Source organism: Grammomys surdaster, unplaced genomic scaffold, assembly GCF_004785775.1.
Source record: "Grammomys surdaster isolate TR1022 unplaced genomic scaffold, NIH_TR_1.0 591, whole genome shotgun sequence".
In the NCBI taxonomy this organism is placed as follows: Eukaryota; Metazoa; Chordata; class Mammalia; order Rodentia; family Muridae; genus Grammomys; species Grammomys surdaster.
In genome coordinates this window covers 15,070-25,766 of record NW_021605010.1, presented here as the reverse complement: position 1 = coordinate 25,766, position 10,697 = coordinate 15,070, and the positions used below count along the sequence as shown (strand labels likewise).

At 53.8% G+C, this 10,697-nt stretch overlaps 2 protein-coding genes across 4 annotated transcripts; both read right to left on the bottom strand.

Moving 5' to 3' along the window:
* Positions 1 to 119: 119 nt before the first annotated feature.
* On the bottom strand, positions 120 to 1,904 carry B3gnt8 (UDP-GlcNAc:betaGal beta-1,3-N-acetylglucosaminyltransferase 8). Of its 3 annotated transcripts, none has more exons than XM_028781968.1 (2): positions 1,846 to 1,904; positions 120 to 1,466 (listed from the first exon to the last, which is right to left on the bottom strand). In XM_028781968.1, exon 2 carries the CDS (start codon positions 1,432 to 1,434, stop codon positions 268 to 270), a length of 1,167 nt encoding a protein of 388 aa, XP_028637801.1. In that variant the 5' UTR covers positions 1,435 to 1,466; positions 1,846 to 1,904; the 3' UTR covers positions 120 to 267. The 3 variants fall into 3 exon arrangements, with proteins under 3 accessions (XP_028637801.1, XP_028637799.1, XP_028637800.1); XM_028781966.1 differs by having other exon boundaries at positions 1,804 to 1,900; XM_028781967.1 differs by having other exon boundaries at positions 1,800 to 1,868.
* Positions 1,905 to 4,332: 2,428 nt separating this feature from the next.
* Positions 4,333 to 10,554, bottom strand: Dmac2 (distal membrane arm assembly complex 2). Its single transcript, XM_028781962.1, has 6 exons — positions 10,519 to 10,554; positions 8,959 to 9,155; positions 7,580 to 7,660; positions 6,059 to 6,195; positions 5,812 to 5,974; positions 4,333 to 5,259 (listed from the first exon to the last, which is right to left on the bottom strand). The coding sequence occupies exons 1-6, from the start codon at positions 10,534 to 10,536 to the stop codon at positions 5,091 to 5,093; spliced, it is 765 nt and encodes a 254-aa protein (XP_028637795.1). The 5' UTR covers positions 10,537 to 10,554; the 3' UTR covers positions 4,333 to 5,090.
* Between the last annotated feature and the right edge of the window lie 143 nt (positions 10,555 to 10,697).

Sequence of the window (10,697 nt, the reverse complement as noted above, 5' to 3'; positions counted from 1 at the left end):
CCAGGATACCCCCTGGTACCTGCCAGGCTAGGCTGGGAAGTGTCATGCGTGAGGGTAGAGGGCCAGCAGTGTCTGCCTTTCCTACAGGGGTCCCACTGAAGAAGAAATAGCTCCTGGCCTCAGAGTAGAAAGGACACATTTTTCAAAATCAGGAAGTAGATAAACACAGTCTGCCACCTTGTCTGGCCCATTCTTGGCTAGGAAGGGTTGAAAAGGGATTCAGGCCAGGCCAGCACTCCCACCCTCACCCCAGCTTGTCTCTGAGGATCAGCACTGGAGCTCAGGAACCCACAGATGTCTCCAGAGCCAGATGGTGTCCTGGGGGCTGACTGGATGCACCAGGAGCAGGCCTCTTACCGCACAGGGGTCCCTGGTACGTTCTGCTGGCCAGGCTGTGAGGAAGCCTGGATGGGTGCGGGGCGCTAAGCCCAGGGCACGGAAGCAAAAACCAGTGTAAACATCATCAAAGGGGAAGGGGGCCACTCGAGCGGCAGCCTGCAGCAGCCAGGGAGCCAGGCGTCCTGAGATGACATAGCCACCTCCACTTGCATAGGCTGGGTAGTCACCTTCAAAGAAGGTCTTCGGCACATAGAAGGGTCCTCCAGGCTTGCGGAGTGGTTTGGCCTGGGTGAAGACCTCACCCAGGTAGAGGCTGCGGGCCCAGGTTGGTGGCAGAGTCTGCAGGTGCTCTAGCAGGGCTGGGATGTGCACAAAGGCATCATCCTGAACCTGCAGGACAAAATTGACATCAGGGCAGTGGTGGCTCAGCCAGGTCAGCAACAGCAGGTCTTTGAGCGTCTGGTTGTAGGGAACGTCCAGGAAGTCCCAGAGCAGTAAGTCACCGTAGCGCCGGCTCTCCCATGTCACCAGTGATCTTAGGTCAGGCCCCCCCATTCCTATTGGGGACCCGAGCAGGAAGAGCAACCTGGTCCCAGCGACTGGGCTGCCCCAGGTCTCCCTCACAGCCTGTCGCGCTGCAAAGTGTCCTGGTTCTGATTTGACAGCCAGTAGCAAGTAGGGTACATCCTTATCAGAGCAGCCGGCCACTGGGCTGCCTTCTGTAGGTAGCCATAGCGGGAAGCTCCTACAGGCTGCTGACAGCAAGAAGCGCCGAAGGTCCTGGGGATACAGGATGAAGTCCAAGATCTCCGAGGCAGCAGCAGTCCCCCAAGTCTGACAGTCCGTACTGGGCAGGACTCCCAGTTGCCGCTGCTGCTGGTTCCAGTAAGCAGAGGACAGTGAGCCAGTCTGACCGAGGCGTGCTGAGAGGTTGGTGGGTAGGGTGGGCTCAGCACTGGATGGTGTGGGACTGGGCCGAGCGCCCCGGGGCTCAGCCTTTTTAAGCCAGGACTCAGATGTCCACTCGATGTATACTTTGAGGCCCAGGAGTGTGAGCAGTGCTGACAGGCAGAGTTGGCACTTGCGGCAACGCATGACCTGGCCCAGGGAAAGGGCCACCAGTGGAGCTGCAAGAGTCACAAGGAGCCACAGAAGTCTTTAGGGTGCAGGATGGATCTCCAAAGAGGGCCCAGCAAAGCCCAGGCAAGCAGCCTAGGTCTTACCCAGTTCCAGTAATGGCTTTTGAGACCCTGACCCACGGCACCCAACTGTTAATGTTATCCTAGACTGAACACCGCCTCTCCTCCGCCCCCCATTCTTTCCCCTTCCTGTAGTCAAGGTGTTACATCCATTTGCAGTATCGCTCCAACTCCATTCCTATTCCCTTTCCCTCGTTCCTCTGTCTCTTCAGGAGACTCGGCTCCCCGGGGAAACTCCTTTTTACCTTCTTGGAAACCTACCTACCTCCTCCAGTAACCCCACCCCAGGGCCTGGGGCCCCAGGTACCTCTGGGTCCAGTTTCCGCCAGCTCTGGGGGTCCTCGGGTCAAGCCCTGCCCGAACTCCCTCCTCGCAGCTGTGCGTCCTCGGGCTGCCGGCCCAGCCCGCGCTGCGAGTCTGGAGGGGCGGGCGGTAGGGGAGGCGGCGGGAGGGCCCCTGGGGCCGGGAGGAGCCGGGGCGGGGCCGGGGAGGGGAGGCAGACTGGGAGACGCGCCCTGGCGAGTTAGGGCTGGTTTTCTGGTGAGACAGCGGGAAAGGTTTAGGGGTGGCCAAAGCCGCGGACCTGCGAGGGCGGTCCCAACGAGCAAAGAGAAGGGAGGCCAAGGGGCTAGTTCGAGGCCACTGCCTGAAAGCGTCGTGACTGTGCTGCGAGCAGGATGGGGTGGGAGGGTGTGGTGTTTGCAGGGGCCGGGAGTGGGTGGAGGGGTGTCGAGGAGAAAAAAAAAACCTGGGAGACCTTGGCAGGCAACTAGAAGAGCAGAGAAGGGGGGGGGGGAGCAGGGGAAAAACGCACAGGGGGAAGAATTCAGAACAGAGCCTGACTAACCAGGGAACGGTAGGAGGAGGACCAGGGAGAGCGGGGATGCAAGGGGTGGGGTGGGGGAGACGGGACGCGAGCGAATAGAAGGCAATGAAGTGAGGTGCACTGAGAGCCCCCGAGTTAGGGGCCTGCACCTCCTCCAACTTGTGCATGGGCCACCAGCCGTTCCTACCACCTCCATCCAGCTGAGAGGGGCCCCGCCCTATGATGCTCTGGGCTTATGCCCCACCCCTGGGGCAGGAGAGTGACTGTGTTTACATCCCAGCCCTAGGGCCTCTGCTGTTGAGTCTTTGCCGGTAGTCTGGGGAGGCCAGCAGGTAGGGCCTTCCCATATCTCCGGGGACCTAGGTTGGGAGGAAGCCTGCTCCCCACCCCCGAAGCCCCGGTTGACCCTTTGCAGCCTACCTGGTTTGGAGGACTGTCCAGATATAGAAAGAACTCAGTGTACCAGCGCCCAGAGTCTGTTATCTTTCCAGCCCTGATTTCCTCCCTCCAAGTTTGAATAATGGAGCCCGTGGGAACAGATGGAGGAAGAGAGTGGGGAGGAAATGGTGAACGTTAATGGAATAAGTACGAGCTAGGGTGAGGAAGATAGCCAAGGTCTAGGCAGGGCCAAGTCCAGCCTCGCCTAGAGCCTCGGGAGAGGCTCCTCAAGGCCTCTGAGCACTACTGGCTCATCTCAGGGCGCTGAAGCCTCTGTGACTGATACCGCCTCCTGGGGCCTTACTGTCTCCCGGGAAGCGGGACTGGTGTGCAGCCTGTGTCCAACCAGAAGCCGCCACACAGCTGCTGAAACCAGGAGGGCTCAACAGAAAGCTGTGATGTACAAGAACATGGGACAGAGTAATGAAGGCTTGGAGGTTGAAGAGTACTTTGGGGAGACCATAGTTTGGGGGCATTTTCATTACCTGGTCCCATGTCAGACCAGGGCATTTCTAGTTTCTTGGCATTATTAACTGCAGGGTACTGTTGGTCTATGTTCCAGTCAGTTAACCAACTAACCAGAGAGAAGTACTGATTAGTACCCGTAGCCTTATGTATGCTACCACTGAGCTATACTACCCCGATCTTGTTCTTATCAGTTGGAGCCCAGCAGGTCCCTCTTTCTCCAAGCGCTGGAACAAGTGGGTTTGATCCTAGGTTTTACGGATTTGTTAGCAATAGAGGACACTCCTGATTATGTATGTATACATTCATGTATGCATGCATATATGTATTTTGAGATGGAATTTCACACTCTGTAGCTCTGGCTGTCTTGGAACTTGCTGTGTAGACAGATCTGAGTGATTTCTGGAGTCTTAAGAAGAATGAACATATGGGCCTCAGTGGTTAAGAGCAATTTTTGCTCAGAGGACCTGGGGTTGATTCCCAGAACCCACAGCTCATAACCACCTGTAACTCCAATTCCAAGGGGTCCAGTGCCTTCTTCTGACTACTGTGGGCACTGTACCCAATGTGATGCACTTACATAAAAATAATATTTAATAATGGGCATTCCTTTCAAAGCAAGGACCCAGGTGAGGTCATCACCAGATGGTTCTGGTGGCTCCTTGGTATTGGCAAAAGAGCCTTGAAGTGGGTGGGGACAGGGGTCAAGGCCTGATTATGAGTCCAATTCTACTCCATGAATGAGCTTCTGTTGCTGTCATGGGAGTTCTGACACACACACACACGCATGCACCCCTCTGAGCACTCAGGGGTGCTCCCCAGATCCCAGCACCCTCACCATCTCTGCAGCCACAGCTGTTGACACAACAGCTATGGGCACCTGTTGCAGGTTGTCTGGGATGCCCTGCATGACAGGATTTATGGCATCCTGTTTTTATTTTTTCAGCAAGGAACTTACTGCTATAAGCATAAAGACCTAGCCCTCCCAAATCCATCTTGAATCTTTATCCCCAGAACTTTGCATTTGGTGCCATCTGGATCCAGTTGGGAGGAAAAGCCACAGAGTAACGTGAACAGCAGAAGTTTAATATAAAGAATCACACATCTCCGCAGTATATTTGAGTCATGACAGGACCACTGGTAACATGGGTGCCAGGAGCCAATCATAGTTGGTAGGGGTGCCAGGGGAAGCTGCTGGCCACCCAGCAATCTGGGTGCTAGGGGAACTGCTGACCTGTAGCACCTGGATACCCTGCTACACTGTACACTTTAAAGTCCCTGCAGAGTCCTCGGCACTTTGGATTCTCTCCAGCGCCCTCTACTGACGGAAGTCTGTTGTGCCAGATGAAGAAGACTATTTTCTCAAACACTCATCTCCATTTGGGGGTGGTATAGGCAGACACACTCAGATGCCCACATTTGAAGGTGCAAGTCAGTAAATCAATGGGTAATGCCATGAGGCTTGGGGTGCTGCTGGTATTTCGTCAGTGCAGGCACAGGGAAGAACTATCATTGTAAAGGGCCAGCAGTGTCTCATGTCAGCCACAGTCCCTGTCGACATGTATGAGGAGAGTTTGGGGGAAGTCTCCTTGACAAACAGGGATAAAGGGGAACTACGGAGCTGCATGCAGCTGTGCATGGAGGGCTATCTGACCAGGCCACAGACATCTGCCAGATGCAGGCAGCACTGAGTCAGTCCTGGCCCAGTCTTCTTATCTGCCTGTGCTCCTTCATGCTGAATAAATTACACCAGCAGCCAGAGTGTGAGAAGACCTCAGACACTCCACAAAGCCGACAAGACCCTCCGTGCGTGGGGTCACAGGCTAGGGAGACAGGGGACTAGATGTGTCCAGAAGCTGCTCGTCTGGCTCTGGCTTCAGACTCTGAGCTCCAAGGACCTCACAATGGGGCAACATCTCTTCCACCAGGATCTGAGTGAGACCTGGGTGGGACACGGCAGGGAGGTCTGAGATGTCCAGCCTGCGGAGGTTCCTGAAGGGGCAAGAAGGACAGACGTGAGTGGCATCTGTGTATATGTGAAGGGTGGGTTCCGACCCTGATTACAACTGGTAGTTTCTCTTTCTACTCTGTGTGTCTATGTGCATGTGCACTTGCTAAGGAAGGAATCCAGGAATTCGTATATTCTACTGCTGACCCATGGCCCTAACCCCTTACTGGTACATTCTAAGCAAACACTGTAGCTCTGCCGAGTTCCCAGCCCTTCACTGGGGGATCCTGGGTAACTGGTATGCCACTGAGCCACGCTCCTGGCTCTCCGGTAAAACTCTGTAGCTAGCAAAGTTCACTGCTATGACAACTGCTAACTATAAATATGCTTCTTTGAGTCTACTCTCCCGCAACAGTGCGACTAACATCCACGTGTAAAGGAAGCAAAGCCAGGAGTCACTGAGTCCTTCTCAAGACACAGAGTGCTCAGTTGTGCCCAGCTATCCCGGGTACCAGATCACCGTACAGGCAGATGGCTAGGAGCACCAAGGATTCCCTCCCGACTCTTCCCTGTGCCAGCCTGAGCAGAGAGCTTACTGGAGGTGGTGGAGGCAGGCAAGGCCCCGTTCTGAGATTCTGGGGCACCCAGCCAGTGAGAGCTCCTGCAGTGAGCCAGCCAGTGGGTAGAGGCGGCCGAGGCACCAGTCATCCAAGTTGGGGCAGCGCTGCAGGGACAGGGACCGCAGCTCCTTCAGGGGCACTGGTGAGTAAGAAGGCAGGTGGCACCAGGGGGCTTTCTGGAGCCCAACCTCAAAGGGAAACCCACCCATTCCGGCCCACTCACAGAGGCTACTCAGGCCCTGGTAGTTGATGGCACAGCCACTGGCATCCACAGCCTCCACAGGCACCTTCTGGAACTGCTGTAACTCGGCAAGAAAACGGCCACGGTCATTTTGCCGGATCCACTCCTTGTCCTGAAACCTAGAATGAGGAGTCAGCTGAGGGTCACTGCCCAGCTTCCCATGGGTGGCCATCTGGCAATGGTGGTAAGATAGCATTCTTCATACTCCTTCACACAAGACACCCCAGATACTGCTCAGCAAAGCCCAATGTTTGGGAAGCTGCGGCAGGAGCATTGGTAATTGAGGGCCAGCTTGGGCTTCAGAGTAAAGACCCTACCAACACTCCCCATCTCCCGGCCCCAACACACACTAATGGAAGGCACATGCAGTTCTTACTGACGGGAGTTTTCAGACACATCTCTTCCTAAGGATGTTGGCACAGGTGCTCAAACCAGGTAGGAAGAGTAGATAAGGCCTACAGAAACTATGTATCTTCCCAGAAAGAAGAAAACAAAATAACCAGGGGGCTGACACATGGCTTAGTGGGTGAAGCAGTCTGATGCCAAGACTGACAGCCAGTGGGCCCCAGGGCCCCAACAGCAGACGGAGAGAAGTGTCTCCTTCAGGTGGTCCCGACCACCACACAGCGGCAGGACACCCCCATACACTGAATATATATAACAAGACTGATATATATATAACAGGAAAGGGAGGAGAAGGTGCATTAAGACTTTCTCTTTTGAGACAGGGTCTTGGATCTTATTATGTAGCTCAGAATTTATAATTCTGCTTCAGCCTCCAAAGCAGCCAGGCTCACAGGTGCACGCCACCGTGTCGGGCTAGGGGACACACTGATGCACCTGCTGCTGCTTCCCAGGCCTGGGGTCACAGGCACACACCACCTCCCAGCAGAAAAACACTTCTTTTTGCTTTTGTGAGACACGGTTTCTCTGTGTAGCCTTAGCTGTTCTGGAACTTCCTCTGTAGACCAGGCTGGCCTCGAACTCAGCTATCCAACTGCCTCTGCTTCCTGAGTGCTGAGATTAAAGGCATGTGACACCACTTCTGGCTGTATATAATTTTTAATAATTTTTTTTAAAGGGGTTTTTAAGATGTAGCCATGGCTGGCCTAGAACTCACAGGGAGCCAGCTGCTTGCTTCTGTCCCCATGCATTGGGATTAAAGGGGTGGCTGTTAACTGAGAATGTATTTGTGCATATGCATTTGCACGCCTTTGTGCGTGTGTCCACGTGCATGCATGTAAGTCAGCTGGGCATCTCCATCAGCTGCTTTCCCACTGTGTTTTGAAACAGGATTGCTCACTGAACCCAGAGCTTACCAGTCTGGCTAGGCTGACAGGCTAGCAAGAGAGCCTCAGGGACTGTCCTGTCTTTACCTCCTCAGCTCTGGGTACCAGCTAAATGATAGACTGAAGTCAAGGAGCAGGGCCCCCCACCACACAGCCATTAGAGAGCAGAGGCGCTCTACCCCGCTCCCACACCCCGTCACCACTGCTATCTTACTTCACTGCACCTCCCTGCTTCAGGATGAAGAGAGCGCCTGTGACATACGGGCCATATTTCTCCTGGATCCTAGTGAAGGGCCTGCAGAGAAAATGAGAGCGGAGGTGAAACCTGGGACCTCTCACCGTGTACCGTTTCATCTAGGGGCAGACCACAGGGCACCAAGCAAGATATGGACTAGCCTGGCTGGCAATCTGTGTGCCAGTAAGTGCCACGTACTGCGATCACCGTGGAGACCAAAGCCGACAACTGTCTCTGCCTCTGTTCAACTACAAGGCAGGAAGTATCAGGAGCAAATCACAGAGAACCAGTTCTGGGACGAGGATAAATCAGGGGCAGCCTGACTGTCGAGACTCATTTAGAGTAGACGTTAAAAGTCACTCCTTGGCCAGGTGTGGCGCACACAGGAGGACGAGAAGCTTGAGGCCCGCCGGCCCAAGCTATGTGACGGCCTCTCTCAAAAACAAAACAAAACGACGATGAGGCTAGAGCTGGCTCCACTCAGCAGTAAGGGGGGCTCCTGCAGCGAATCCACGCTGATTCCGAGCTGACGTCATAACTGAGTGCACCGGCAGGAGTCAGAGCGGCTCTCATGGGCGCATCCTTGAGTGCTTGGCTTCCCCCTTGGCAGAACTGTTTGGAAAGGATTAACAGGTGTGGCCTTGTTGGAGGAAGTGTGTCACTGGGGTTGAGCTTCGAGATTTCAAAGGACCATGCCCGGCCCAGTCTCACACTCTCCTCTCTAAGCTTGCAATGTATGGATCTCAGCGACTGCTCTAGTACCGTGCCAGCGTGGGGCCATGCTCCCACCACGATGGTCATGGACTGACCTTCTGAAACTGTAGGCAAGCAGCTATTTAAATGATTTCTTTTTTTTAAAAAGCTGCCTTGGCCATGGTGTCTTCTCACAGCAATAGAACAGTGGCTAAGACTCTAACCTTAAAATAAAAGGTATCAGAGCAGACCACGCAGTGAAGTGACGGGACCCCGGGAGCTGACAGACTAGATGTGAAGGCAGAGAGAAGCCGAAGAAAAGACCTTAAGATTCACCCTTAGCAACTGGGTGGCCACCGACACCTACTCTTTGGATGGGGACAGATGGAGAGTAAGGTTTCTTTTAAATGGGACACATGAGAGATCTGAGTTGTAGCTAAGTATGTCTGAGAAGCCAGCTTGACCCCCAAGCACAGCTGGTGGTGGAAGTGTCTATATAGTGAGTCTTAGAGAAGGAATGGGCCAGCGATAAAGATGTGAGCTTGTAATGCTGGCAGTGGGAACCACAGCCTGGCCTGGGACTGACCAGAGCAGGAGCTGGTGCTCTGGCTGGGAGGTGTGGCCAGCAGGATCTCTCTGGGGTCTTGTCAGCCATAGGTTCTCACCGATTCACCCAGTTGACTTTAGCGATCTGTTTCTGGAGCCAGTACTCTCTCAGAGTCTGGATGTCCTGGAAGTGATCTGAGAGGAACTGCAACAGCGTCCTTTTCTTCTCCCGATTGCTGTCTGGGGTCACCCACTCACTCATGCTCTGGATGCCCCTGGCTCTCCCATTCCATTCACGGGAGCCCAGGTGCAGGAACTGGAGAAGGGGAGAGGGAAAGGACTGAGGTTGAGCCTGGAGCTGGATTCCACCCCTAACTCTTATATCATGACCTTTAAATCTCAGCCTGTGCTTCCGGAGCCTTGTAAAATCCTTCTGGTAACACCCCCACCCTAATTTGGGGGTGTAGTTCAGGACTAGAGTCTCTGTTTAATATTCATAAGGCACTGTGGTCAATCCCCCAGCATGTCCACTCCCCCAATCCTTAACCTTTGGGATGCAAAACATTTCTCCAAATTCTTCCACTTAACCAACCATAAATTCCTTCCTTAATGCAGCCAGTCTTGGTTTTCTCAAGTTCTTCTAATTTGCCACCAAATCCTTATTTTTTTTTCCCTCAAACCCCCATTATACCTTAATTTCTCACCAGTTCACTCTGGGGGCTGGGGGGGGGTATGTGTACAGTGTGAATTCATGTGTATGCATATTCAAATGTATGGATGTCCTCGCACGAATGTGCACATGTATGGAGGTCAGAGGTCGAGACCAGCTGTCTTCCTCAGTTGTCCTTTACTTTATGTATCGAGGCAGGGTCTCTCGCTGTAGCGCACCGCAACGCAACTCGTAGTCTAGCCACTCAGAGTGCTGCGGTTACAGGTGAGCTGAGATGCTCATCTTTTACCAACTCCCGGTCTTCATGCCTCAAGGTCATGTGCTTTAATAATGGAACCATTTCCCCAGTCCAAATTTTACCCAGTTCTCCCTAGGGTTTTGCCGAATGACTAATTTGTCATCCCATCCACGTAACCTTTACCTTTACAGGTAGTGCTGGAGATGGAACCCAATGTAATTCGTACCAAAAAATACTCTACTACTAAATACATTCTCCAGTGTAACCAAGTTCTATGAATTTCCCACAGGTTCTTCCTCAGACCGCCAAATTAACTTCTTGGCTCTTGCCTGCACACTCTGTCCTTTGATATGTTTTTGTTTTTCTATTAAGGTTTAGTTATTTATTTACAGACAGGATTTTTACGTTGCCCTGCCTGGCCTCCTCCACCTCCCAAATACTGGGATTACAAGATCCTTAAATTCACCAGGAATTTCCCGCAAAAGCGTCCTTAACTCTACATCCCCCAAACCCCGGTCCCGTCCCTTCTCCCGGGAAGAGCTGTCCTACTCCTCTGATTGGCTAGTCCACCTTCATCCCATTAGTTTCTCTCTCAAGCGACCCGAGACCCTCTGTGGCCCTCGGCAGCCCCCGACGGCGTCTCCCGGGCGAGGCCCGGCAGGAGACTCGCTGACCCCGCAAGCTTTTGTCTCCCAGGAGGCTGACAGAGGTCTCGAGCTGAGCTGCAAAGTGAACTATAGTTCCGGGGCTCGGGGCGCCGCGGTCACCTACCGCTCTGGGCGCCGCCATCTTGCCAGGTAACGTAAACAGAAGAGGCGGGACTTTCCCACCTAACACGTGGTTCGGACACGAAGGACCGCGCTTGTGGCCACGCCCCTCCGTTTGTTTTAGCCCGCCTTTTAAAGGCGCGCACGCGCGCGCGCGCGCGCGCACACACACACACACACACA

What these genes read in the sequence shown, in the direction of transcription:
- B3gnt8 (XM_028781968.1), bottom strand. Translation starts at nt 1,434, where the DNA reads ATGCGTTGCCGCAAGTGCCAACTCTGCCTGTCAGCACTGCTCACACTC.
- Dmac2 (XM_028781962.1), bottom strand. An exon ending in AAAGTCAACTGGGTGAATCG is followed by an intron (nt 7,661 to 8,958) that starts GTGAGAACCTAT and finishes TTTTCTCTGCAG; the next exon opens with GCCCTTCACTAGGATCCAGG. An exon ending in GCCTGCCTCCACCACCTCCA is followed by an intron (nt 5,260 to 5,811) that starts GTAAGCTCTCTG and finishes TTGCCCCTTCAG; the next exon opens with GAACCTCCGCAGGCTGGACA.